We start from the raw sequence: 27242 nt of genomic DNA, 5'->3' as shown, positions 1-27242 counted from the left end.
ACTTATTTCACTTAGCATAATACCCTCCAGTTCCATCCATGTCGATGCAAATGGTGGGTATTCATCCCTTCTGATGGCTGAGTAATACTCCATTGTCTATATGAACCACATCTTCTTTATCCGTTCATCTGTTGAAGGGCATCTCGGCTCCTTCCACAGTTTGGCTATTGTGGACATTGCTGCTATAAAATCGGGGTGCACATACCCATTCGGATCCCTACATTTCTATCTTTGGGGTAAATACCCAGTAGCCCAATTGCTGGGTCGTAGGGGAGCTCTGTTTTTTAACTTCTTGAGGAACCTCCATACTGTTTTCCAGAGTGGCTGCACCAGCTTGCATTCCCACCAACAGTGTAGGAGGGTTCCCCTTTCTCCGCATCCTTGCCAACATCTGTCGTTTCCTGACTTGTTAATTTTAGCCAGTCTGACTGGTGTGAGATGGTATCTCATTGGGGTTTTGATTTGTATTTCCCTGATGACAAGTGATGTGGAGCATTTTTTCATGTTTCTGTTGGCCATTTCTATATCTTCTTTGGAGAAGTGACTGTTTATGTCTTCTGCCCATTTCTTGACTGGATTATTTGTTTTTTGGGTACAATAATTGCTTTTATGGTGCTTTGTGGCGTTCACTATATTTTCTCCTCCACTCTCCCTTTTTGGCTCTGTTTTTCCTGTTCTACTTTGGGCTCTTCTTTGTAGGGCTGGTGGCCCTGGATTTCTTTTTTCCAACAATTCAATGGGCCTCTCTCCTTTTGACATTCAATGCAATGACTAGGAGAGACCAGTGGGTCTAGTAGAGCTATGAGGGCTGAATAGAGCCATTTTCATTCATGTTCTGCTCTTTGTCAAAAGGAATGTATCCTTGATGTTTCTGAGAGGAAGGGGAAAAAGGGTTAAGTTTCACCAAGGATACCTGTGCTCCTGGCAAGGTTGAGAAAGGGTGGGGACTGGGTGTGGGGTGGGGAGTTGAGGGGGCGGTGGGTTTAACTTCACCACCAAAGGGGATTGGCCTTGGTTGAAATAAATAGCTTTTACAATGATAAAGAAGTTTCCTTCTAATCTTAGTTTCTGATGTTTTATTAGGGATGGGTTTTGAATTTGATCAAGTGCCTTTTCATTATCCAGTGAGGTGATGATATGGTTTTTCTTATTTGACCTACTAGTAGGTATACTGAGTTAAGGAATTTTCTTTATCTTTTTTTTTTTTTAAAGATTTTATTTATTTATTTGAGAGAGAGAATGAGAGACAGAGAGCATGAGAGGGAGGAGGGTTAAAGGGAGAAGCAGACTCCCTGCTGAGCAGGGAGCCCGATGCGGGACTCGATCCAGGGACTCCAGGATCATGACCTGAGCCAAAGGCAGTCGCTTAACCAACTGAGCCACCCAGGCGCCCGGAATTTTCTTTATCTTAACCCAGCATTGTATTCCTTGGGCACATTCTTTAAGGATTCTGCTGGCTTCCTTTGGTGCACTTGGATTTGGTGTGATAGTACTTGATTTAGGATTTTCTTTTCTTATGCCAGAAGGAGAGCAATCTGTTCTTCATTTTTCTCTCTCTCTTTCTCTTTCTCTCTCTCCCTTCCTTTTTTTTTTTTTTTTAATTTTATTTATTTGAGAGAGAGTGCACAGAGGGAAAGTGAGAGGGAGAAGCAGACTCCCTGAGGAGCAGAGAGCCCGACGTGGGGCTTGATCCCAGAACCCTAAGATCATGACCTGAGCTGAAGGCAGACCCTTAACCAACTGAGCCACCGAGACGCCCCTCTTTCTTTTCTTTTTTTTGGTACTATTTCTTTTTGTCATTTTGGGTGGACTAAGTGTAATGAGGCCTTCAGTGAGGGAGGACCTACTGTGTTATGGGGGTGGAAATCCAAGTGGGTCCAGGAAAAGAAGTGGGAGTTGCTAACCCAAGTGTGCATGCTTGGTGGGTACTTCAAACGCTGCCAGTGCTTAGCCTCAGCCCATGTGCCTTACCCCGCAGTCAGCCCACGGCCCTGTACCCTTCAGCCTTACCCAGACTCCCTGCTAAAAAAGGAAGTGACTCATCCTGCCACCCCATTCAGAGGCCTCATCAATAAGGTTTATGGCCAGGAACTAATTGGTGCATCTCTTTCTTTCTTTGAAGGTCTCAACATATGCACTAGTGGAAGTGCCACCTCATGTGAAGAATGTCTTTTAATTCATCCAAAATGTGCCTGGTGCTTCAAAGAGGTATGTGATGGTGTGTGTGTCGGGGGCGGGGGGGGGGGGAGTGGAGGGGAGGGGGCGGGCTACACCCGGCACCCAAGTTGACTATACAGAGAAAGGGGGCAAGGATTCTGCAGGCTGCCTCTTCTTTTTCCCAGGGCAATGACAAAGCTACATTTTTATAACGTGATAACTTCAGTCGGGGCTTTAGATAGTGTTGAGTGTTTTAATCCTATTTTAGGAAAACAAGACCTTCCTTCCCTTTTGTGGGGGAGCCAGTATGACTCTTGTATAGTTTCCTGCTATTTGGTAAAAGATCTGAGCATGTGAAGTGAGTTTGTTGTATAATAGTTCAAAACACGCGTGAGTGGGTGGCATGTGGATGGAGGCCAGGCGTCTTCATGCGGCTTATCTGAGGATATGAGTATTATGAATCGGCCTTTATGGTATAATTAAAAATAATGGTTGCTGTTTCTTCAAGCCCTGTAAGAAGGGCTACAAGTTCAGGGAGATGTTAGGAATATTGTTGTCATAAAGCAGGACAAATATCAGAACTTGGTGGGCTCATCAGCAAATGATCAATTTCTAAAATTCCTGTCTTGACGGAAAGTTCTGGGTCACTTTTTGAAATTGTTGTTAGAACCGTAGGGCGCAAACCCTCCTTGCACAAATGTACTGTTAAGGTTGTTATTTTTTCTTTTTAAGTTTTATTTATTTATTTTAGAGATAGAGCATGCAAGTGGGGGGAGGAGCAGAGGGAGAAGGACAAGCGGACTCTGTGCTGAGGGCAGAGCCCAACATGGGGCTCAATCCCATGACCTGAGATCATGACATGAGCTGAAATTAAGAGCCGGACACTTAACCCACCGAGCCACCCAGGTGCCCCTGTTAAGGTTATTTTTTAGAGAAGCTAAGACTTGTCATCTTGGACTGGCTCAGTCTCTGCAGTTGAGGACCTATCAGGATAAGAGATGGCTCCTGGGAAGCTGAGCGTCTTTGTCACGATGCAGCCTCAGAGGTCTGGGGATGGGTTCAACCCAATAAGTTTATTCCAATAAATCTTCCCAAGATAGGAACTTCATTGTATTTGTGCTTAATTGTGGTGTGTTTGTTGTGAACTTTCTTTAAAACCTTTCACTGGTATCCTGTGCCCAAGTTCCATGGCCCCTTCCTGCCTCCCCACCATTGTCCCTTGCCTGCCCATAGCACTTTAGTCAGAGGGAACTACCTGAAGATCCCCAGAGAGCCCTGCCTGATGGACGCCCTCATGGTTTTCCCTATGCTGCTCCTTCTCTGGAAGGCCTTCCTGGCTTCCCCTCCTTTCCCTGACCAACGTTCTGTCGTGTTTTCAAGAATCAGCTCAGGACTCATCTACTCTATGAAGACTTCCATGGTTTTTCCCAGACACATCCATCCACCTCTTCATCCATCAGTCCACCCAGACCCTTTGATAGGAGAATGTTCTCTCTCTCTTCCAGAATGTGAAGGCAGGGGTTTTATCTGTTTTCTTCATTGCTATATCCCCAGTACCCAGAGTGTTGTCTGGCACACAGTAGTTGCTCAATAAATATTGACTGAAGGATTTCACTGATTGCTATTTATTGCATGTCTGCATGTGCAGGGCATGATCCCCTCCTCGTCTCCCCATATTCCCTACTTCTTTGATAGCACTTATAGCCTCGTATTGTGTTGAGTTGTTTTCATGCCTGTGACTGACTAAATCATCATCTTCTTGGAAACCTGAACTATGTTTTATTCATCTTGGACTCCTCAGATCCAGCCAAGAGTCTGGCAGAAATTCATAGTTGATAAAAGCGATGGGCTTAAACAACATGTAGTTAGAAAACCAAAGTTTATTTTTAATTTTAATTTTTAAAAATATTTATTTGAGAGAGAGTGAGCATGAGCAGGGGGTGAGAGGGAGAGGGACAAGCAGACTCCCCACTGAGCAGGGAGCTCGATATGGGACTTGATCCCAGGACCCTGAGATCACAACCTGAGCTGAAGTCAGATACTTAACTGACTGAGCCATCCAGCGCCCCTGGAAAACCAAAGTTTAAATCTCACTTTTGCCATGCTTTACTCCCAGTTTCTTGATGTGTCAAATGATGGTGACAATTGCCACCCTCCAGTGTTCCTGGGAGTATAAAACGAGATGAGTGCGTGAGAGGGCTTTGGGATGGGACTGCTAGTGAACAGAATGAGTGTTATCCAGCACACTGCAGCTGTCATCCATGGTATCTTCTAGTAAATGGAAGCAGTGGGATCTGGAAGCCAGGGTCAGTTGCCTACTTTAGGTTTCTTCCTCTTTTGTGCTAGTGCTTCCAAGAGTCTGATGTGCTAATATTGATAGTGAATGACATTGTCTCGAGGAGCCTTGCATTGCCCCAGCCCAGCGGGTTCCCTGGGCTTACACGGAGCCTCAGTCTTGGCTGCAGAACTTCCTGGGACGCCTGCACGGGAATGCAGCTTCCCATTTTCTCTGGGGGTGAACTCTACCCCCTGGGGCCTGAGTGTGTTTCAGGGAGCTGGGTTTGGATAGTTTGGGAATGGTTTTTGATCAACCTCTGCCCTTTAGCAAGACAGAGTAAGTGTGGCTGAGTGCCTTCCCAACCATGCATCCTAGGATGGCATCAGAGAGGTCAGGTATCTGCCAAGAGTATATGATATGTGTTTACACTGAGGGCTGGTGCCTCGTGGACGGTCAAGGAGGGCCAGGTTCCTAACCAGTGTGTTCGTGTGGATTTGGGCCCGCCCACCTGTTGTTACCGGATACCAGCACGGAGTAATCGCAGAACATATTCCATTGGGACTCCCCTGCTCTTGATCTCGCAGTGCTTTCTTATTTTACTTGAGGTGGGGTGGGGATCCTTACTCTGCATTTAACATTCCTTGTAACCTCATTCCATCTCCTCTACCCAGTCTGCCCTCCCATTCTTGTGTTCTCCCACAGGTACTGAATTTGATTCTGCCCATGTCCAGCTCCCACTCAGCACTTCTTGCTGGTTTTCTACTCCGTTCTGCTGCATGGCCTTTGTTTGTTTAAAGATTTTATTTTTGGGGCACCTGGGTGGTGCAGTCGTTTGAGCATCCAACTCTTTTTTTTTTTTTTTTTAAAGATATTTATTTATTTGAGAGAGAGAGCACGAGTGAAGCACAAGTAGGGGGAGCAGCAGAGGAAGAGGGAGAAGCAGACTCCCTGCTGAGCAAGGAGCCCGATGCGGGGCTCAGTCTCAGGACCCTGAGATCATGACCTGAGCCAAAGGCAGCCGCTTAACCGACTGAGCCACCCAGGTGACCCTAGCATCCTATTCTTGATTTCATTTTGGGTCGTGACCTCAGGGTCGTGGGATTGAGCCCTGTGTTGGGCTGCACACAGCACAGAGCCTGCTTGGTTTCTCTCTCCCTCTCCCTCCGCCTCTCACTCTGTGCTTGCTTGCTGTCTCTCTCTCTAATAAATAAATACATCTTTTTTTTTTTTAAAGAAATCTTTAAAAAAAATTTTAAAAAGATTTTAGAATTGCCAGACTCTCTGGTACTCTGAGACCAGGAGTGGGGGAGGCTGCCTGTCCTTGCCTGTCCTCGCCTGCTCCCACTGCACACCTCAGCCCCTGTCCCTAATTCATTCTTCGTGACACTCCTTTGGCCCCTGCTTCTCAGCCAGCGTGAGCATTGTGGGTGCTGTTTGTACTGCACAGGATAAAACACACAACAAATCTGGCAGTGTATTATCCATTTTGTCTGTCATTTTTTTTCAAGTGGAAATCTGCGCCTCATCTAAGATTGTAAGCCTCACAGCCCAGATAGCTGTGAGAGGAATTTGCAGGGCAGAGTGTGTGTATGCTTTCCCGGCAAGGCCTGGGGCAGCCCACCTTGTTTCCACTCACACTTTCTTGCCGACCACCCAGTCACGTCACTATTCCTACTTGCAAGGAGAACCAGGAGACCGGACGTAGCTGTGTGCCCAGGAAGACAGGGAGCATAGGGTTCGTGCTGGAAGCAGGGAGGCCAGTGTGGCTTGCAAGAGGACGGTGGTTTAGGAGAAGTGGGCAGGGCTGAAGGACCCAGACTCCCTGTGAGGATAGAAAGCAGAGTTGGTGGGAGTGGGAGAGGAGACAAAGACAGGCTAGGAGATTGCACGCAGGGCTGGGGAAGTGGGGAGGCTGTTGGGCATGACAGCGAGACACCTTGAGGTGATGTGGCCACGACCAGCACATGCTGCTGAGAAACCAGAGGGAGAAGGACCAGGGAGGCAAGGCCACTGGCCTGCGGCGTATAGATGGAAATGGGGTTGGAATGGAAGAAGACTGGGGAAATGTAGGCGGGGGTGAAGGGTCTTTGCCTTGGAAGTAGACATGGAGAAGCAGAAATGAAGGGATCAGTAGGGCTGGAGGCAGGAAGGGAGACCGTTTGGAGGCAGGGAAGCAAGACAGTGTTAGAAGTTAATTGGACACTTAGGTAGTCAGGACCAGGGTCCCTGACAAGAAAACAAAAAAGCCGGGGCAGCGAAGACGAAACCACACTAGCATCCTATTTTACAGCTTAGACAAGACCACAGTAGCATCCTGTAATGGGCTGAGTGGACTTTCGGGGGAAATTATGGTGTCCAGGGTATCGAGGAGACTTTGCCTGTATGCTCCTTTGAGTTGGAGGAAATGAAGAAAAAAATGAGCATTCACTCCAGCTCACAATAAAATATAGATTCTTTGAGAGAAAATCTCTTTGTGGTCATGAAAGGAATAATTGTGGCCTATTGTGGATGCTTCATAAATATTTGTTCAGTGAATTAAATGAGGTAACTGAAAGCTGACAGAGGGATTTCTCCATCCCCCAGGCAGAGGGTAGTGTGTTGCTCGTGCAGATTTCGGTTTGCGAGGCTTACCTTATGCCCGCCACCCCCACCCCCCCATCAACGAGGGCTCTGTGGAACTGGTGTGGCCCTGCTGTATCCCCGGGGGAAAGCCCCGCCTCAGAGGGCAGTCAGCTCCCCCACCTGTGCCCACCTCTCTGCCAGGCTCCCTGCCTGTTCACCAGTTTGTTTCTTCCATTTTCATCCCAGAAATTGGGCCTGTCTGCCTCCTTTCCTGCTGGGGTTCCTCTTCTCCCACCCCTGCTGTTTCAGAAACAAACAAGAATCCGTCCTTCCCCCCCCAAACCAACACCCACATCTTTTTAGAGTTCCAGCCTTCAGCAAAAGTAGGCAGGGTGGTGTGCGGATTCCCTCACGATAGTGTGGCCACTCAGACAAACCTGAATGAACCCCACCACACTGGCCAGGATGCGGGCGCTGGCTTTCATGGCAGGGAGACAGATTTTGGTGAACAAAATGTCCAGGGAGTTAGGTGTTACAATGTTACAGCCAACGGTGGAGCTCATCCTATCCTCCACTTCATAGGCCGCATAGGAGCAAGGAGAGGGGAGCAAGTTAGCACAACTTGCAAAGGCCAATGTTGTAACAAATAAAAAGAGATCGACATTTGGAACACTTCCCTTGTCTTTTTTATGTTACCACAGAGTGACTGAAAGCCATAAAAGATGTTTCAAGTTCCTGTTCCCAATCTGTTGCTTCTCTTGGAAGTTTGCCTGTAATGCCGTTTCCTTTTATGAGTCCTTGGAGGGTTGATGGATGCAGTTCTGGAGACCACGGACAGATGCTTCCTCCATGAGCTGAAACTCCTTCCAGCTCAGAGCATCAGGAGCATCTGCACGCAGTTGCACTCTGCCCCAGTAGAAGCCCTTCCTGAAACTAGTTTCCATTTTTCCATGTTGAGATGAAGTCCCCCCTCTCCTTCCATACCTGTTTTTCTGAATAAGAGAGAATATTTATCCTCCAGGTCTGATAGATGGCAGGAAGATCTCTGCCTTCGGGGCAGCAAGGAAATACTAAAATCAGAGGGATGGGATCTGTGGAGCCAGAGTTTCCTACTGCAACATTCAGCCGTGGCCTTTGTTGAGATGGAAGGGAGGCGATGCAAAGAGCACTGGGGTCCAGGCAGCTGAAGCCCAATGAACTTGAGTTTCTTGGATGAACTGAGGCATGAGCTTTGACATGTGGGCCTCTGATGCCTCACCCATAGAGAGCAGGGCTGGCACCAGGCGATGCATTCAAAGTCCCTTCCTCTTGCAACTTGCTGTCTTCTGGCACCTGGACGAGGGCCCAAGTGTCAGGTCTCTGGCATCTGAAGGACGATCTAGCGAAGAGCTCAGGAGTAGAGGAGGAGAAACACCTGGGCTTGGGGGGTCAGCATTCCCAGCTGGGCCTGCAGCACTCTCTGTCCTTTTCTTGGGCAGCAAGCAATTAGTTGTGGCTCTTTTCAGATTCTGAGCCAGATGGCCCCTCAGCTATGTGGGAATCCCACTGCTGAGGCAGCTGCCTTACTCTCAAAATGTGCTTCACACCTGCCACGCCCAGAGGTGCCTCAGGGGGTGTCTTTGAGGCCTCAGAGCCCTGCGACAATGACAAGATTCAATATACAGGTAAAGGTGTCTCAAAGGCTGTTGAACACATCACTGAAGTCATTGGGCCTGCCCCAAGTAACAGGACACTCAACTCTGTGAAATAGGAGAAGGTTGACAAACTGATGATAGAGATGGGTGGCACTGAGACTAAATCTGAATTTGGTACAGGTGCCTCAGTAGGGTGTCCCTTGCTGTGTGTCCTGCTGGGAAGGGCTCCCTGTGTTGTCCCGTTGCTGACTTGACTGGCACTTCTGAGGGCACCTTATGAGTTGCAGTTTGTTTGTTTGTTTAATAGTAGTCTCTATGCCCAACACGGGGCTTGAACTCACCACCCCTAGGTCAAGAGTCTCATGCTCTGCCGACTCAGCCAGCCAGCCACCCCGCAAGTTGCAGTTTTCACGTGGTCGTTGGTAGTTCTCATACTGGCAACCAGTGACAATACAAAGGCTGACGGCCCTGCCGTGCCTGTGCAGCGAACTTCCGGGAAGCCATGTGCGTTGCAGTGGAGGTGTGCCACAACCTCGAAGAATATTATTAGGGAGAAAGAAGCTGTTACCAATGAGGGGAATGAGGAGAGCCTTATTCCTAATATCCTAGAGATTAAAGAAGCCTCAGAGCCTCTAGAGTAGAGTTGGGAAAGCCAGACACACAGATCCGGTTGTAATTGGCATGGGTGTGGCTGTCTCTGAGTTCTTCAGGTCAGGGAAGGATGACCTGGACCTTAAGTCTCCTGATGATCTTAGCAGGTACATCTTCCCTGGCCAGCAGGTGGCCCTGTACAAGTTCTCCATCAAGGACTGGTAGGGTCTGTCAAAAACCCCTTTGAGCAGGATGACTGGGAAGCTTGGGTGAAGTTCACTGCTGGTGCAGGTGTCTGGGCAGTAGGGCATGATCTCGATGACCAAGCTGAAATGAATTGCCAAGGCTGTGGATTTAGGAATCCTGCAACTACCTCCTGCTTAGAGTGAAGCAGGTTGGCTCTGTGACCTAGTCTATTCCAGAATGCAAGCTGCTTCAGACCAATGGGCGGGGTGTCGGGGGTTGCCATCACTCCGGGGCGACCAAAGATGCTTTCATTGCCAACCTGGTGGCAGAGTATTGCCCTGGACTGCTCAAGACAGTGTACCTTGAGAGTCAGAACTGGGCCGAGCACAAGCAGCTCGTCAGAACTAGAGTAGCTGGCAGCAAGGCCCAGGACGCCCGGTGCCAGCAGGAAGCTCAGAAGTTTTCACTGAGGAGGCTCTGAGCGGGTGAGCCCCTGAGCCCTTCCAGCTCTGGACAGCCAGTTAGACTTCCACTGCAGACAGCTCCAGACAGCAGACCACTACTGCAGGGCTCTCAGGAGGTTACCTCTCCTTTCCCCCATCCCTGGGCTTTGTCACTGCTTTATTAGAATTTCTACATCAGAGCCAAGCTCGGCCACTTGGAACCCAGTTTGGAAAGCCTAGCTTTGAAATCTTGTATCATTTCAAGGATACTTATGTTAAGCTAGAATATTTATTTTCTCACCTGTTCCACGAGTGTCTGGAGCCACTTAGACTTAGGGCACCGTCCCTGAGGTCAACGGGCAAGATCTCCAGGGGTGGAAAAAAAAATTCAATTATAAAATAAACAACAACAACAGTCACAGAGGCCCGGAACAACACATCTGGTTTCACTTACATAAAAACACTGCAAATTCTTCTTGACTTCTTAGTGTTGAATCTTGTGAAGGCTCGGACAGGCATTGGCTAGCCCTGGGGCATCCTAGACCATGGCGGAGGGCGAGTTCTCCAAGTCTCTGGCTCCTAACACAGCAGGGAGGACACTTGACTCAGCTGAGGCTTTCTGGCAAAGTGTTACAGAGGGGCGAGGAAGAGGTCAGCATTGTAACTTCTCCAGCGATCAGGAAGATGATCTGGGCTAGCACTGGCATCCAGCCAGCTGGTGGAGGCGATCTTATTTTCTACATGCATCAGTGAGAGGGTGCGCAGAGAGCATCCTGGGTTTGCTTTGCTGTTAAAAATTCCCTTACTGGAAAACAATCAATACTTCCAAAGTACCATATTTTATAATAGAGTATGTTATTTCATCTTAAAGCGAATGGCCTAAACTCTTGGTGCCCCAGATAAAGTTGGGTCATCCTGATATCTAGCCTTCTCCTAAATCCAGCTTAAGAAAAGAAAGATTTGTCTTATCAATGTGGCTTTATTGTTCAAACAACAGTAAAGATGATAAAAGAAAAAATGTAATTTTAGTCCTTCTACACTAATGCCTCAATTATCTTTATTTTTAAAGTTTTCCTTTCGAATCCTAATGCAGATACAATTTTATTTTCTGATTTTTTTTCTTAGTATGTTTTGAACTTTCTTTTCAGTCTTCATCATTTTGAATGACTGTGTCATCTATGGGGGTGGTATACCATGTTTTTCTTATGGTTGAGGGATTTAGGTTTCTAAGATCATGCTATTCTAAATGTCACTGCAGTATGTATCTTAAAGAGTTTCCACTTTCTTTTGATTGACTTCTTGTGATAAATTCCTGGGACTGGGTCAAAGGGTACAATGTTTATCGCCATGTTGTCTTGCAGAACGGTTGTGTAATGTGCAGTGCCTGCAAGTTAACTTTTTAAATTTTTTTTAAAGATTTTATTTATTTATTTGACAGAGAGAGACAGCGAGAGAGGGAACACAAGCAGGGGGAGTGGGAGAGGGAGAAGCAGGCTTCCCGCGGAGCAGGGAGCCCAACGCAGGGCTCGATCCCAGGACCCTGGGATCATGACCTGAGCCAAAGGCAGACGCCCAATGACTGAGCCACCCAGGCGCCCCCTGCAAGTTAACTCTTGATTGCTGAATGATGACTACTTGTCTACTTATATAGTATCTTTAAAACATACTAAATTGTGCAACAGACCATTTCAGGTACTTTCCTCCAGCTAATTATGCAGACAGACCCATTTTTTTTTCTTTTACGAATTTTGATCATTAAAGTAACAACAAAACCGAGCATTTTTACTACGCATTTACAGTTTTACAAAGTGCTTTTGTATCCAGCACCTTCATTGACCCTTGTAATCCTCAGTGAGGCATTTGGGGTACGTGTTATCATTTTCACCCCTTTCGGACAATGAAAATGGAGTGCGGAGCGTTTCAGGTGCATGCACCAGATGCTGATGGGTCCACACCCCGAGGTGCTCTGGAAAGACAGCCTGACCACTCTCTGCCCTCTTCCTTTGTTGCTGCACTTAGGACTTCGGGAGCCTGCGCTCCATCACCTCCCGGTGTGACTTGAAGGCAAACCTGGCCAGAAACGGCTGCGGGGGTGAGTTTGAGAGCCCAGCCAGCAGCACCCAGGTCCTGCGGAGCCTGCCTCTCAGCAGCAAGGGCTCCAGTCCCGCCAGCTCAGATGTCATTCAGATGACACCGCAGAAGATTGCCCTGAACCTGCGGCCAGGTGAGTGCCCTGGGGAGGGAATGGGTTAGTAATGGGAAGGTGAGCTGGGGCAGGCGGAGAGCAGAGCCAGCAGACAGAAAGTCTTGGTTCCCAGACCCCAGGAAGCAGAGTATAAGGCTCCTGTGGACAGATCGGCATCTTTGCTATTTGTTTATTGAGGTAAAATATATGTAACATAAAATTGAGCATTTTAACCATTTTAAGGTATATAGTTCAATGGCATTAAATATATTCACCATGTCTAACTATCACCACCATCCATCTCCAAAACTTTTTCATTATCCCAACCTGAAACTCTGCCCATTAAACGCTTGTTCTTTTTTTTAAAGATTTATTTATTTATTTTAGAGAGAGAGCGAGAAAGAGCGCGCGTGAGAGAGTGCGCACATGTGTTCTTTAGAACACGGGGAAGGGCAGAGGGAGAGGGAGAGAAGCAGACTCCCTGCTGAGCGGGAGCCCCTTGACCCTGAGATCATGACCTGGGCCGAAGTCAAGGAAATCAAGAGGTGTAGACTTAATGGACTGAGCCAGCCAGGTGTCCCTTAACATTAGTTCTTGATTCTACCCCCACCTTCACTCTTGGCAGCCACCATTTTACTTTCTGTTTTGATGAGTTTGACTACTTGAGGTGCCCCATATAAGGGGACTCATACAATGCTTTTACTTTTATGTCAGGCTTATTTTACTCAGAACATGTTTTCAAGGTTCATCCGTGTTGTAGTGTGTGTCCGAATTTGCTTCCTTTTTAAGGCTGAATAAAACTCCATTGTTTGTGTATACTGCATTTTGTTGGTCCATTCATCCATCAGTGGACACTTGAGTTGCTGCCACTTTTTGGCTATTATGAATAATGTTATTGCATTTCATGGGAGGATACTGCTAGGTTTACTCCCTAGTTAATGCAAGTCTCAGGAAAGTGCTGCTTCCAGGAAAATGTATTTTTTCTTGTCAGCAAATTCCATTTGAGTCCATGGCATTCTGAAGGGACAAACTTATAGTGTTATTTTATAATCCTAGAGTTCCTGCAAGCCCTAGAATTGACTGTGATATGAGGAAACTAACGGATTTTATGTACCTACTATGTGCTAAATACCTGGCCTAGTCTAAGGTAGCCAAGACCATTTTATACATGAAGAGCGACCTACTCAAGGTCTGCCAGTTAGAAATGGTCTTGTGACTACAAAACTCCTGGCTTTTTTTAGTTTACCACTTTTTAAATATAATATTCTACACATTAGAATTGTGATGTCAAAAAGTGGATATGCATGTGTTTAAATTTGTCACATTTTGAGAGAAGGTAGCTTATTTCCAAATTCCTTTGATTTTTAGCCTTTTCTTCTATCTCATTGCCTAAGAAACCATTGGCAATAACTACTTCCAGATGATTGATTTAGACTTCAGGGCCACTTGGAGCTGGTGGCAAGATTGTGGATGTGATTGGCCATCCTGGGTTCTAGCGCTGGCTATGTCCCTAGCTTGGAGGTCCTGGGCAGGTTACCCCACCCCTTCACATCTCAAGGTCTTTATCACCTTCATTCCTCACAGCCACGTTCAGAGGCTTAAATGAGACTTTTTGCATACATACACTTTAAAAAGTTAAAATTACCATTATTTTCAGAGAGTAGTGGCCAAAGATGCAGATTCTGGAGTCAGCGAGGTCTAGGTTTGAATAGCGATTCTCAGTGTCTCAGAGATGGATTTAGCCCAGCGCTGCCATCGTAAGTGCTTAGACATGCTTGTTGTTGCTGTCATCATATATTTAAAAATGTTTTATTCTGCCTATTGAATTGTCTTGGAAATAAGAAACAAAAGGTGTACGTGGTCCTGCTAGATAGAGAGGCACAAGCTACTAGATCGCCAGGGATTAGTGCGGGAATTAGTTGAGGCTGCTATTTTTACAAGTCATCCACTGGAAGTGACACTTAGCCTTTTTGTTTGGTGAGCTACCACGCTGAGAGAGAGAAGGAAGGGAGCCCTGGCAAAGCTGTGTGACTGGGTAGAGAAGGGAGGAGTCAGCTGAGCCTTTATGTGGGCAGCTATTTGGCGATGTCCTCTGGGTTAAGATAACTCATCTCCGTACATGAAGACAGGCTCAGGGTCAGGGGCTGTGACCTAGAGGGGATGTGGGGGTTGTGGCAGACGATTAAGATCCTGGAACATCGTGTGGAATAAAAGTAGCTATCAGTTAAGGTGAATGAGTATCTTCTTTTGTATTTGATTACAGTATAGCAGTAACTTAAAGGAAATTCTTGAGAAATCATCCACTTTCATGCGATGTTGTTTTTCATTTTTACTGGACCCTGTCTCTATTCACATGTTCATAATTTTCATAACACTTAAAATGTATTTATACATTTTACTTATATTCACTTATAAGTGAATATAATAATTAACTTAATAATTAACAAAGACCAAAATTCACATCGCCAACCAAGTTTATAGTTTCAGGTCATCATCAGGGGAGGTTCTTAACTTATATTTTTGGAACTCCTCATTTAGAATTGCTCTCAGAGCCCCTGGTTTTCTAAGAAATATATTCCTTCATGGTGGCAAATCCTTATTCTTTAGGGTAGATTTAGTTTAGGAAGGAGCTGGAGGGACACAAAGTCAGAGATGCCACAGTTTCAATCCTACTTAAAATCAGAATGAAGGTGTGACTCTGAGGCGGAGAGACTGTTGTTTGATTTGGTTTACCAACCAGCTTTTTAAACAGCCCCCAACGAGCAGTTAAAGAAGTGATTGGAGTGAAGGCAGCCTTCTTGGGCAGAGTCCTCTTGGTATCACATGTATGCACGATACTGATTTATGCATAAAGCTCAACGTATGTTCACTTAAGGAAGAAGGAAATCAGTCTTATTTTGATATGCGTGTGGTTGTTGTTAGAAAGAGCTCCAAGTCATCATATATATATAAGAAATGTTTTCTTTTGCCTATTGAATTGTCTTGGAAATAAGAAACAAAAAAAGGGTGTAAGTGGCTCTGCTGGACAGAGAGGCACAAATTACTGGATTGCCAGGGATTAGTGTGGGGATTAGCTGAAGTTGCTAATTTTATAAGTCATGGTGTAGTCACATCTCCTGCTAAGCATTATGATACAGTTTCTGGTATTGGAAATAAAATAGAAAGCGTGATCCTGTTTTTATACAAAATCATGACATGGGTGCTGTGTGTGAGCTCTCCGGTTGTGTGGAGGTCAAGGTAATGGAGGGGTTGGCTGCCCAGTTAAAATACACCCAAACTGTGAGGTTGTTTATAGAGCTGAACACTTGGAGGAGATCTGATGAAAACAAGAATTCCTAAAGGTCTAGAATCTTGTGAATCTGTTTGTCAAATATAGAAACCCTGAAGCCAATGAAGCCTCTTAAAATGTTGAAAATTTTAATATTTTTATTTTTATTTTTTAATTTTTATTTATTTATTTTTTTTAAGATTTTATTTATTTATTTGACAGAGAGAGACACAGCGAGAGAGGGAACACAAGCGGGGGAGTGGGAGAGGGAGAAGCAGGCTCCCAAGGAGCAGGGAGTCCGATGCGGGGCTCGATCCCAGGAGCCTGGGATCATGACCTGAGCCGAAGGCAGTCGCTTAACCAACTGAGCCACCCAGGCGCCCCAAAAATGTTAATATTTTTAAAGAGACAAATCCCAGATATTTATTTGGGGGAAGAAGAGAATGTTATGTTGCAGTTAGCAACATTCAGTTTACCAAGTGCATAGTTAACCTCAAGGTAGTCATCCCCTGACTCTGCTGAAGGCTTTCAGATCTAGTGGTTGGTTTTTCCATTATTTAATTTTAGAAATCCTTTTTTGTCTCCTCCCTTGCCCTGCTTCCCCCATACCTCATAATAGATATTTGTTGAGTGAAATGTTAACACTTTGCCAACCTTATACTAGACTAGTCAAAGACAAGCCTCAGAATAATATGAGTGATGCTTCAGGAAAGCAAAGTTATTGTTCTAGGATAAGCCTGGGGGGAAAAAAAGGAAAAATTTCCTCTATGTGGAACTTTCTGTTTTGGTTTTCTTTTCTTTCTTTCTTTCTTTCTTTCTTTCTTCTTTCTTTTTTAAATTAAGATGTGAGTCACATACCATAAAAGTTACCATTTTATTTTTATTTTTTTATTTTTAAAAATAATTTTATTTTTAAATTTTTTTAAAGTTTATTTATTTAGTGATCTCTGCTCCCAGTGTGGGGCTCAAACTCATGACCCCGAATTCAAGAGTTACATGCTCTTTTGACTGAGCCAGCCAGATGCCCCAAATCACCGTTTTAAAGTTATATAATTCAGTGGTTTGTAGTATATTTGCAACATTGTACAACCATCACCATTGTCTTATTCCAGAACATTTTCCTCACCTCAAAAAGAAACCCTGTATACATTAACAGTCACTCCTTGTCTTTTCCCTCCCGGCCACAGTCAGCCCTAGGCAACCACTAATCTTTCTATTTCTATGGTTGTGCTTATTCTCAACGTTTTATATAAATCATATGATGTATGGCTTTTTATGTCTGGCTTCTTTCACTATGCAAAATGTCTTCAGGATTCGTTGATGTTGTAGCATTTATCAAGATTTCATTCCTTTTTATGGCCAAATAATATTCCTTTGTGTATGTATAGATGTGCCACATTTTTGCTGATGAATATTGCGACTGTTTTCACTTCGGGGCAGTCATGACTAATGCTATTGTGAACATTCATGCGCAAGTTTTTGTGTGGACATGTGTTTTCAATAATCTTGAGTATATAACTAGGAGTAGAATTGCTGGGTCATATGGTAATTCTATGTTTAACTTTTTGAGGAACTGCCAAACTTTAAGCAGGATTTTGTATAAACACAGGATCATGTTTTCCATTTTGTTTCCAGTCCTGGAAACCGTATGTCAGGAAAACAATCTTAAAAAATTCTTTTAACAAAGGATATAAACTTTAGAATAAACCTTATTGAAATGATAAATAAAAGGCTAGTGGTGATTTTGAGGCACTAGGGCAGTTAGAAAGGGTTTACTTAAGTCATTAATTTTCCTCTATCCTTTAGCTCATTGACTAGTAGTTTTGTTTTTTCATATTAAGTGTTTTATTTTGAAATAACTGTAGGCTCACAAGAAGTTGCAAAAGTAATAGTGCTCTTATATACCCTTCCCAGCTTTCCCTGGTAATGTTACTTAACCAAAGTGCATTACTAAAACCAGGAAATTGATACTGATACAGCACTAGTAACTAACCTAGGGGATTGGTTGCTTTTGAGATGGGTTTCCTGCCAGCCCTTGTCTGTGCTGCTTTTTTCCCCTCTCCTCCCGGGTTCTACTTCGGAGGTGCCAGTTAGTTACCTGACTACGGTATATTGCTTCTGCCACCCAGACTGACAGAGTACATACTTTATTAAAAAGTCTAAGAAAGACTTGATGGTGGATGGATAAGAGGTTGGCTAATATAGAATGTTTGTGCCTTCCCCCCAACATTTATAAATTGAAATCCTAACCCCCAGTGTGACGGTATCAGGAGGTGTAGGGTCTTTGGGAGGTGCTTAGGTCATGAGGGTGGAGCCCTCATGAATGGGATTAGTGCTATGAATTTAAAAAGACCCCAGAGGGCTCTCTCCTCCCTTCTGCCATGTGAGGTCACTGCAAGAAGTCAGCAGTCTACAACCCAGAAGAAGGTTCTTACCAGAACCCAACCATGCTTGCCCCCTGATTTTGGACTTACTTAGAGGCTTCAGGACCACGAGAGAGAAATTTCTATTGCTTATAAGCCCCCAGTCTATGGGTACTTGTTAGAGTAGCCCAAATGGACCAAGACTGGGTTATTTTCAAGGAAACTAGGAATGCCAGGCTCTAATACTTGGGGCAGACACTGGTAGAAGCCAATCCTGTCTTCACATGGTTCCTTCCTTGGTTCCATCTGTCAAGAGTCAGAATTCTGCAGTGAGGAGTGGGGTGCAATATGGCACACCAGCCTTGTCCTAGACCAGGGTGGTAATTCTTTGGTTCTAGGTCTGGATTTAATTCTGGGATAGTAATTACCTTCTGCTCCAGTAAACAGAAGAGCTAGACGATCGTCCTAAGGTGTGCACCTGGGCCCTAATTCCCTGTTCAGCTGAGGTCCTGTTTGTAATATAGCTGATTTTAATGTGTCCCTTCTTTTCTTTCAATTTTTGGCACAGAAGGGTAATTCTGAGGAATCAAAAACTACTTATATTTATTTGGGGATGGCAAGAGTCTTTATTGGTTGGAATACTACTTTGTCTGAACATTTGAACAAAAATCAGTCTTAAAAATACCAGAAGTTCATGGTGGAATTCGCTCCTTCACTCTCTCTTCACTTTTTTTTTTTAAGATGTATTTATTTGTTTATTTGAGGGTGGAGGGGCAGAGGGAGAAGGAGAGAATCCTCAAGTGGACTTTTCCACTGAGCGCAGAGCTCCACGTGGGGCTTGATGTCACAACCCTGAGATCACGACCCCAGCCAAAATCAAGAGTTGGCCGCCCAACCCACTGAGCTATCCAGGCACCCTGACTCTCTCTCTCTTCACTTTTGATGGAAGGGAGGGCAGAGAGAAAACAAACTTTAAAAGTACATTTCAAGTGGTTGGTTGATATTTGATTACAGTAGGAGAACCTACACTTATGAACTGAGCAAGCGGTAGGAATTCTGCACAAAGCACTGTTGGAGCTGGGGGCTTTGGAAGTGGGAAAAACCAGGACACGAGAGGGACTGCTTGCTGCATCCTCACAGGTGCGAGGCGGTCAGCTTTTTTGGGGTGTGTGCTTTGTCTCCTGTGTTTGATCCTGCCACTGGTCCCAAGTGGTGGGTATGTGGAATGGCCCCAGCCGCAGGGGAGGACGAGCCCATCATGGTCTGATGTGGAGAGGGAGGAGGGAGGACTGTGAGCTGGGATGGCATCACCGGAAGCAGGTGCTGACCGAGCCCTGACGGTGAAGGTGAGAAGGGCTCTGCTCTTTGCTAGACACATGGAGGTGACATATCTTGAGTGGCGGGCGCAGAACTGCATAGCTGGATATAATGCCGGAGTGTGTCTAAGTGTGCGTGGTTCTGGAAGTGTGTCCAAAGGTGGAAAGTGGGCCCCAGACCTTGTGCCTGCACGCAGCGATGGCCTCTTCTTCAGTCTGCTGACCTTGCTCATAGAGGGGCTGGTACACCGCTGCTTAACTCCCACACTTAGCACTAACACTGAGAATTGGTCCAGGAATGTCGGTCCTTCCAAAATCTGCTGACACAACATTCCGTTATTGCCAGGGCCCCCTGAGGAGTTTGTGGCATTTAAACTCAGGTGTAGCTGAGGCAGCAGTAAACCCTCATTCTGAACGCTGATGATATTACCCTCTTTCTTATGCCCTTCCCTTTTTGGAAAATGGGGAGAAATACTTCTGTTTAACATTGGCAACCCCTGAAAGGGGAGGGGTATGTATACTTACTCAGGAATCAGTTTCTCTTAGAAGTTGATGCTAAGAGCTTTCTCACTTCAGAGTAGATACCTGCTTGGCACACACAGACTTGTGTGTCACACGTTGTTTCCCTTTCTGGAAAATGTGGAGTTAAATTTAATGCCCATGGCTATAGCCATTTACACACAAGTTTCTGGCAGAATTTTCTGTCTCCCTTTTGATCCCTACAGGAAATTGCTTTAATAACTGACTTCGGGGGCACCCCAGGTGGAAGTTTTCCTCCTGTAGAGGCATTTGTGTGGTGTTAGGATACATTGTTTCCTTTGATCCCCACAGTAATTAACATCCTCCCATTTTATGGATCTAGAAATTGAGCAGCAAATTTAGAGGAGCCTGAAGTCTCCCGAGTTCTTGGTGACAAGGTCTGGATTCCAACCCAGCTTTCGTTCTCCAAGCCCAGTACCCTCTTCCCTCCCACAGGTACCTCCTCAAGTCCAAGCTGTTCCCGACTTCCTGGTCCTAAAGTGCTCATTAGTGCATTACTCATAGTCCACAAAAGTGGATTCTGGTTAAAAGAAGATGTAGTTGGGAACTTTGGGGGAAGGGCACAGGCGAGAGAAAATGCAGAAGCCTCTTCGAAGAGGTGATGGGGTCGGACAGAGCAGACATGACCGCAGGCTCTGCCCATTGGGGGTCTGTCCACACAAAGACTAAGGAGGCACTCCCCTACCCCAAGTTCTCTCTCCTGCCCCTTCCCCACCGTGATGTGTCATCCAGGGCTGGGAGGGGCTCAGTGCTGGGACCTGCTCTGTCTGCCCGATGGGAACCAGAGGCCGACTTTGCAGCCATCCAGAATTCATTCTGGAAGAAATCTTAAGCATTCCTCTGCTTGAGTCAATTCTGATGGTTTTTAAAAATAGGCTCGTATCAACAGGCAACCCAAACTACGCCAGTCTCGAGGAAGCTGGAGCAATACACGCAAAGACTAGTCCAGGGAAGCGGGTTTGGTGCTGTCACTCAGGCAACAGATAGTAATTATAATAATTATACTTCATTTATGCAGGCCTTTGCTGCTGGCAAAACACGGCTCTCCACAGGAGTGCTTCATAGCCTTAATCAGTTTTTCCATTGTATCGCCGAGGGCACTGCCGCTCAGGTTGCACCCCAGCCAAGGGACAGAGCTGGAACTTGGACTGAAATCTTTTGGCCATTTGAATCTCCATGGTCTAGAAAATGCAACATGGCCTTGTCTGGGGTGGGAGGAGGAGAGGGGACACACGGGATTCGGTCCTTATCCTGCAAGTTCTAGAAGGCTTCTGCTTGCTGCTGGTCAGCTTGAGGTGAGAGATGAGCTTCCCTGGGAGGTGACTGCCCCAGACCAGGCGTGGACCCTCTGGGTAGGAGAGGCCGGCTTCGCTGTTGCACATCTAAACACAGAGCGCGTCTGTCCAGATTTCAAATGTGCGTACAGCTCTTCTACCCAGAGAGTTCAAGGACATCTTGGTGCTTCTGAAAAACGAATAAGCTCAAGGGCAAATAGAATTACCTGGTATGATTGCTTCTTAAAGTTGGCTCTAAATGATGTGTTTTTAGAGCCTATGAAATGATTTAGGATCATTATCCTGGCATGAGTCCTCCGGTTGTGGTGCTGACTTGGGCCTTTCTGTAAGCCCTGGTAGGTGACACTGGTTTTTCTCTTCGTTTTTTCCCCTCTGAATTAATTCCTCCTTCTCCTCTGTCTCTGACTCTTACTATGGAACTAAAAATTATTTTCTCTTTCTTATAGCTGGTAGACAAATCTAGTAGTGTTTTTTTTTTTTTTTTTTCTTTTTCTCTCTCTTTTCCCCCTTCATTTTGATTGGTGCTAAAATTTGGAATCTGTCTTCCTGTATTTATACATACAATTTCCGATGATAATGATTTGTGTCTGTGATATCCCAAAATGTCAAATATGCCCAAGAACTAAATACTATTGTCTATAAGTGGCTAGGGAAATAGAAAAAGGTGACATGTGGCAGAAGCATAAATATTTTTGCCCTTTGGGGGTATGTTAAGTAACCGTGTGTTCCCACTCCCCCTTGCCTTGTACCTCTCTCTTCCTGCCTTAGTTCTTAATCACTCATGTGCGTACCTCCTTTGGTTTATTCCCTCTTTTCTATTTCATTCGCACCTTTACAGTCTCCTGGCCACATTCCCAACTTGGCCACTCCTTTCTCTGAAGTTGGTGTGTGGTTGGTGGGCGACTGTCACCTAATCTATGTCCATGGAATTGTCTGGTTCATTGTCCACCAACTGCCCTTTTTGCTGACAAAACAGAACACCACTGAGGAGACTAGTTGTTAAAGAGTTTCCTTAAAAATCCTGAGCCAAGGGGCGCCTGGGTGGCTCAGTCGGTTAGGCGTCTGCCTTCGGCTCAGGTCATGATCCCAGGGTCCTGGGATCGAGCCCCGCATTGGGTTCCCTGCTCAGTGGGAAGCCTGCTTCTCCCTCTCCCACTCCCCCTGCTTGTGTTCCCTCTCTCGCTGTGTCTCTCTCTGTCAAATAAATAAAAATCTAAAAAAAAAAAAAATCCTGAGCCAAGTATTTGGAAGAAGAACCTAGACCTTCCCCCTCAGCACCGTGTTCCCTTCAGTTACTCCACTTCCAAGAAAAATATTTCTTCTGAGAGGTATGCAGTCACTAAAGAAAAGTAAGAGGGGGACGAACTTTGAAAGCGAAATCCATCCCTTCAGCCCCCAGCAAGTTGGATGACCTCCAATGTGCATGGCCTCTCTGTTGGCACAGGTGACAAGACTACTTTCCAGCTGCAGGTTCGACAGGTGGAGGATTATCCTGTGGACCTGTACTACCTGATGGACCTCTCCCTGTCCATGAAGGATGACTTGGACAGCATCCGGAACCTGGGCACCAAGCTCGCCGAGGAGATGAGGAAGCTCACCAGCAACTTCCGGTTGGGGTTCGGGTCTTTTGTAGACAAGAATATCTCCCCTTTCTCCTACACAGCGCCGAGGTACCAGACCAATCCATGCATTGGGTGAGTGACCAGTAATCCTTCTGTTGGGTATTTAAGGGTGGGAGAAGGGAGTAGCAGGAACACTTAGCCCAAAGAAAGGACTAGGGAAGGCGTATTTGGGGGCAGTGGGAGAGCAGACTTAAGCGTTTAAACTGATCAGCCATGACCCAGTTCTGTCCCCCCCACTATGTGTGGAGACATGAACTGTTGCAAGGCTGTAGGAAGGTATAATGATCATAGCTCATTTGTTTTCCTGCCTGTCTGACACAGCACTGTTTTCTTTCATGACCTGAGCCGAAGGCAGACGCTTAACCATCTGAGCCACCCAGGTGCCCGGTGCAGCAGCATCTTAACCAAAACTTTTTGGGGGGCACCTGGGTGGTGCATTCTTTTTTTTTTATTATGTTATGTTAATCACCATACATTACATTGTTAGTTTTTGATGTAGTGTTCCATGATTCATTGTTTGCATATAACACCCAGTGCTCCATGAAGTACGTGCCCTCTTTAATACCCATTACCAGGCTAACCCATCCTCCCACCCCCTCCCCTCTAGAACCCTCAGTTTGTTTTTCAGAGTCCATAGTCTCTCATGGTTCGTCTCCCCCTCCAATTTTCCCCCTTCATCCTTCCCCTCCTGCTATCTTCTTCTAATTTTTTTTTTTTAACATATAATGTATTATTTGTTTCAGAGGTACAGGTTTGTGATTCAACAGTCTTGCACAATTCACAGCGCTCACCATAGCACATACCCTCCCCAATGTCCATCACCCAGCCACCCCATCCCTCCCACCCCCTACCACTCCAGCAACCCTCAGTTTGTTTCCTGAGATTAAGAATTCCTCATATCAGTGAGATCATATGATATATGTCTTTCTCTGATTGACTTATTTCACTCAGCATAACACCCTCCAGTTCTATCCACGTCGTTGCAAATGGCAAGATTTCATTCTTTTTGATGGCTGCATAATATTCCATTGTATATATATACCACATCTTCTTTATCCATTCATCTGTTGATGGACATCTTGGCTCTTTCTGTAGTTTGGCTATTGTGGACATTGCTGCTATAAACATCGGGGTGCACGTACCCCTTCGGATCCCTGCATTTTTATCTTTGGGGTAAATACCCAGTAGCATAGCACTGTTTTCTAGATTAAGACAATGCTCTCAGGAAGTGAATACCCAGGCATTCAGGGAAGGAACGGGCAGAACAATGGAGACTTTCCTCTTGCTTGGGGTGATTGAGGTGCTTGAGGATAAGGGAATTATTTGTTGTTTATGTAAATATAACTTACCTTGACAAAATGAAATGGAAATCGTGTGTTTTAAAGGTATGACTTTTTTCCCAACGTAAGTCAAGTACTTCAACTAGAAAATATTTGACAGATTATCAGCAGGAATTTCTAACTGCCACAACAAACAAATCCAAACGTATGTCATGATAGAAGTTTATTTCCTGGGCGCCTGGCTGGCTCAGTCGGTTAAGTGTCTGCCTTTGGCTCAGGTCAAGATCTCAGGATGAGCCCCACATCGGGCTCCCTGCTCAGTGGGGAGCCTGCTTCTCCTTCTTCTTCTGCAGCTCCCCCTGCTTGTGTGCACTCATGCACTCTCTCTCTCTGTCAAATAAATAAAATCTTAAAAAAAAAAAAAAAGTTTATTTCCTGCTCACCTAAATCCAGATGGGTCTCCTGATCAGTGGACACCTCTCTTCCAAGCAGGGACTCAGGGACCTAGGCTCTGTCCACCCTGTACTTCTTCATCTTCCCCACGTGATTTTTAAAGTCATTGTGTCTGGACGATTGCTTCTAGGTAGAGCTTATGGGCCAGGGCTGAGTGGCTTTTGCCACTTCTGCTCCTGTATTTTATCAGATAGAATGGAGTTCTAACAAGGAGGCTGGAAACTAGGTTGGCTGTGCCCAGAAGAAGAGGAAGCAGGATTGGTGAACAGGACTCTGCCATCGTGTACTTGTGTGGGGGGTGGAGGGTCACGGCTGCCAACTCCCTAAGGCAACCCTTGTAAGGTTGGTTTGTTTCTAGTCTTGCAAATGTTCCCATAAATGTCAGGAGGATGTGGTCTGACAGTGAGTGGTAACTTCCAACTCTTTTTTCTCATCCCTACATCCAACTTTAGTCAGGCTTTGGGACATAAGGTCCCAGAGTAGTTACTAGACAAGAAACAGCTAAGACTTAGGTTCTTACCAAGTGTCAGGCACCACACGACATGCCTTGTACCATATGGATTATCTCATTTAAATCTCATGACAGTCTTTTGAGGTCTCTACAGTAGATGTGAGCCGTACTCCGCAGATGAGGAAACCAACACTTTGAATAAACAGTGAAGCCGAGATTACACAACTAGTAAGGGATGAACTTGGGGCAAAAGTGAAGATAAACTGCTTTCAGAGTCTGCATTCCCAGTAATACAGTGCTTACTTTTCCCCATCCAAGTCACACAACAACACGGATGCTTTACCTGGGTCCAGTCAGAAGGCTAATTAATACCCGACCCTCAAGGTGCTTGCCTGAGGGCAGTGTTAGGTGATGCTACTCCAACAGTTCCCAAATCTCAGTGGCGCAGCACCATCCGGTTTATTTCTTGCTTGTATAAAATCTGATGAGGGTTGAGCTGTTTCCCGTAGCAGCTCTCCTTCAAGTGGTGACTTGGATCCAGGCTCTTCTACCTTATGGGGGCATTTTCGATCCTTGGGTTACTTGGCTGCCGTACGGAGGAAGAGAGCTGTTCCTAAGCCCCGAACCTGCCCAACACCCCGGCTCATCTTCAGCAGCCTCAACAGCTCCCAGCCCTGCGTGGGGCTTGGTGGTCAGGATGCGGTTGTGTTTATGCTGGTAATGTATGTTCCCTTTAATCTTTCTGGACCCTCTCTGCACTCTCCTTGAAGCTCCCTTAGGTCTTCCCTTAGGGCTTAGGAACTGACACAGTGGTGGGAAAAATCAATAAATAAGAAAAAGGTTTAAATACAAAAGCAAGTCTAAGTTTCTTAACTTCGAAGAGGCCTAGGTGTCATCATTTGCTGGATTTAGCTTCCTCCCGGCCACAGGTGGCTGCTGGCATTATTAGTCTGGTCCCGTCTCCAAGGCACCTTCAGCCAAGGCTCAGTGCCAAATGTCCTCTTGCTGGAGTTTTACTTCTGAGCAGGTGCAGCAGCATCTTTTTTTTTTTAAGATTTTATTTATTTATTCATGAGAGAGAGAGAGAGAGAGAGGCAGAGGGAGAAGCAGGCTCCCAAGGAGCAGAGAGCCCGATGCGGGACTCGATCCTGGGACCCTGGGATCATGACCTGAGTCGAAGGCAGACGCTTAACCATCTGAGCCACCCAGGTGCCCGGTGCAGCAGCATCTTAACCAAAACTTTTTGGGGGGCACCTGGGTGGCTGAGTTGGTTAAGCGTCTGCCTTCGGCTCAGGTCATGATTCCAGGCTCCTGGGATCCAGCCCCGCGTGGGGCCTTTTGCTCAGCGGGGAGCCTGTTTCTCCCTCTCGCTCTGCCTGCCGCTCCCCCTGCTTGTGCTCTCTCTCTGACAAATAAATAAATAAAATCTTCAAAAACAAACAAAAAAACCCAAATCTTTTTTTAATTCATCAAGAGTAGTGATTCTGTCTGCTTTTTCACCTCTGCCCTCTGATTGGGCCCTGTCTGCTGATGGAAGGGTGTGTCTCCATAGTCATTTTCCAAGGACCCTCCATTCACTGGGAGATATGCTAGATTGGAAGCCCAGAGAGGATGAAGGACTGGCTCTGGGAACTCAGCATTCGAGTATTCAAGGTTATTACACACCGCTTTTCCAGAGTCCCTCTCTAAGCCCTAGAAGGCAGAACCAACTGTAGACAGTGAAAGTCTTCACAGTGAGCACAGGCACACCGAAGAAGAATGGGAGTTTTGAAGGAAATATCAGGGATAAGTTAGGCAAATCTCTCTTCTCCAAGCTGGGCACCACATCAGGGAGTCGCTCTTTGGGTCGATGAGACAGGCTGAGATTGATCTCCCCACAGTCAGGCACTGGAACGTGTGCGGTGTCCCAGGTCTCAGAGATCCCCACTGCTCGTGGGGAGAACATCGCGAGGTGGCTCTTCCTGTGTCTGGTCCAGCCTGTGTGTGCTTTGTTTGCCTTTCTAAGTTTTAATGGTCTGGTAGCACTGGGCTTGAACCACATGCTTGGCCACTGCTGTCCCTACCACTCTCTCATGTCACAGCTGATCTGCCTCACTTGTTTGCCTTTCATCCCTGGCTCAGTGCACATTGTCTGTGATCCTTGCCTATTCTTTTCCTTCAGCTGGTGTGCAGGGGAAGGTCACAGGGTTCTTCTCGAGCTCCAATGGCATCTTCACTTGGGTTTTGCTCCCCTTTGGGAGTGGAAACAGCAGAAGCCCCCAGGAAGGGTAAGATAGGAGGGAGGGACTTAGCCATCTATGCAGGACACCTCAGAGAAAAGAGAGCCAGTTTTTCATGGGGGCTTCCCTGAGGTTTGTCCCTCCTCTTGCTCCAGACATTCCTGCTGAAGGATCAAAGTCCTAGACTCATCCCTTCCTATCTTAGAATGTGCTAGAAATGCCAGAACTGAAGTAAATAGTACCAGGTCTGCCATAATAAGAAAAAAGACATAGTATAATTTAATCATCACATTAAAGAACTGTTTAATTGCTATTCTGATTAACAGGAAGAGTGTCACTGGGAAAAATCATGTGGTGTTCACATACAGGATTTGAAAGACTAATGCAGCATGTTATCTC

The 27242-nt window shown here is 45.9% G+C and overlaps 1 protein-coding gene and 1 pseudogene across 2 annotated transcripts in view; both read left to right on the top strand.

Moving 5' to 3' along the window:
- The window catches only part of ITGB5 (integrin subunit beta 5), a 151172-nt gene that overhangs the window by 10110 nt on the left and 113820 nt on the right, over positions 1–27242 (top strand). For both annotated transcript variants that reach the window (XM_054504234.2, XM_045903018.3), the window contains exons 2-4: positions 2123–2208; positions 11871–12075; positions 22263–22512. In XM_054504234.2, the coding sequence (XP_054360209.1) occupies positions 2123–2208; positions 11871–12075; positions 22263–22512 (541 nt within the window). The remainder of the gene's footprint in view (positions 1–2122; positions 2209–11870; positions 12076–22262; positions 22513–27242) is intronic.
- On the top strand, positions 8571–10811 carry LOC123834359 (alpha-enolase-like; annotated as a pseudogene).

Source organism: Mirounga angustirostris, unplaced genomic scaffold (assembly GCF_029215605.1).
Source record: "Mirounga angustirostris isolate CCGP_5_RB_7025 unplaced genomic scaffold, mMirAng1.0.hap1 SCAF_1, whole genome shotgun sequence".
NCBI lineage: Eukaryota > Metazoa > Chordata > Mammalia > Carnivora > Phocidae > Mirounga > Mirounga angustirostris.
Note: the sequence above shows the minus strand (reverse complement) of the source record. Positions and strands in the feature narration are given on the sequence as shown.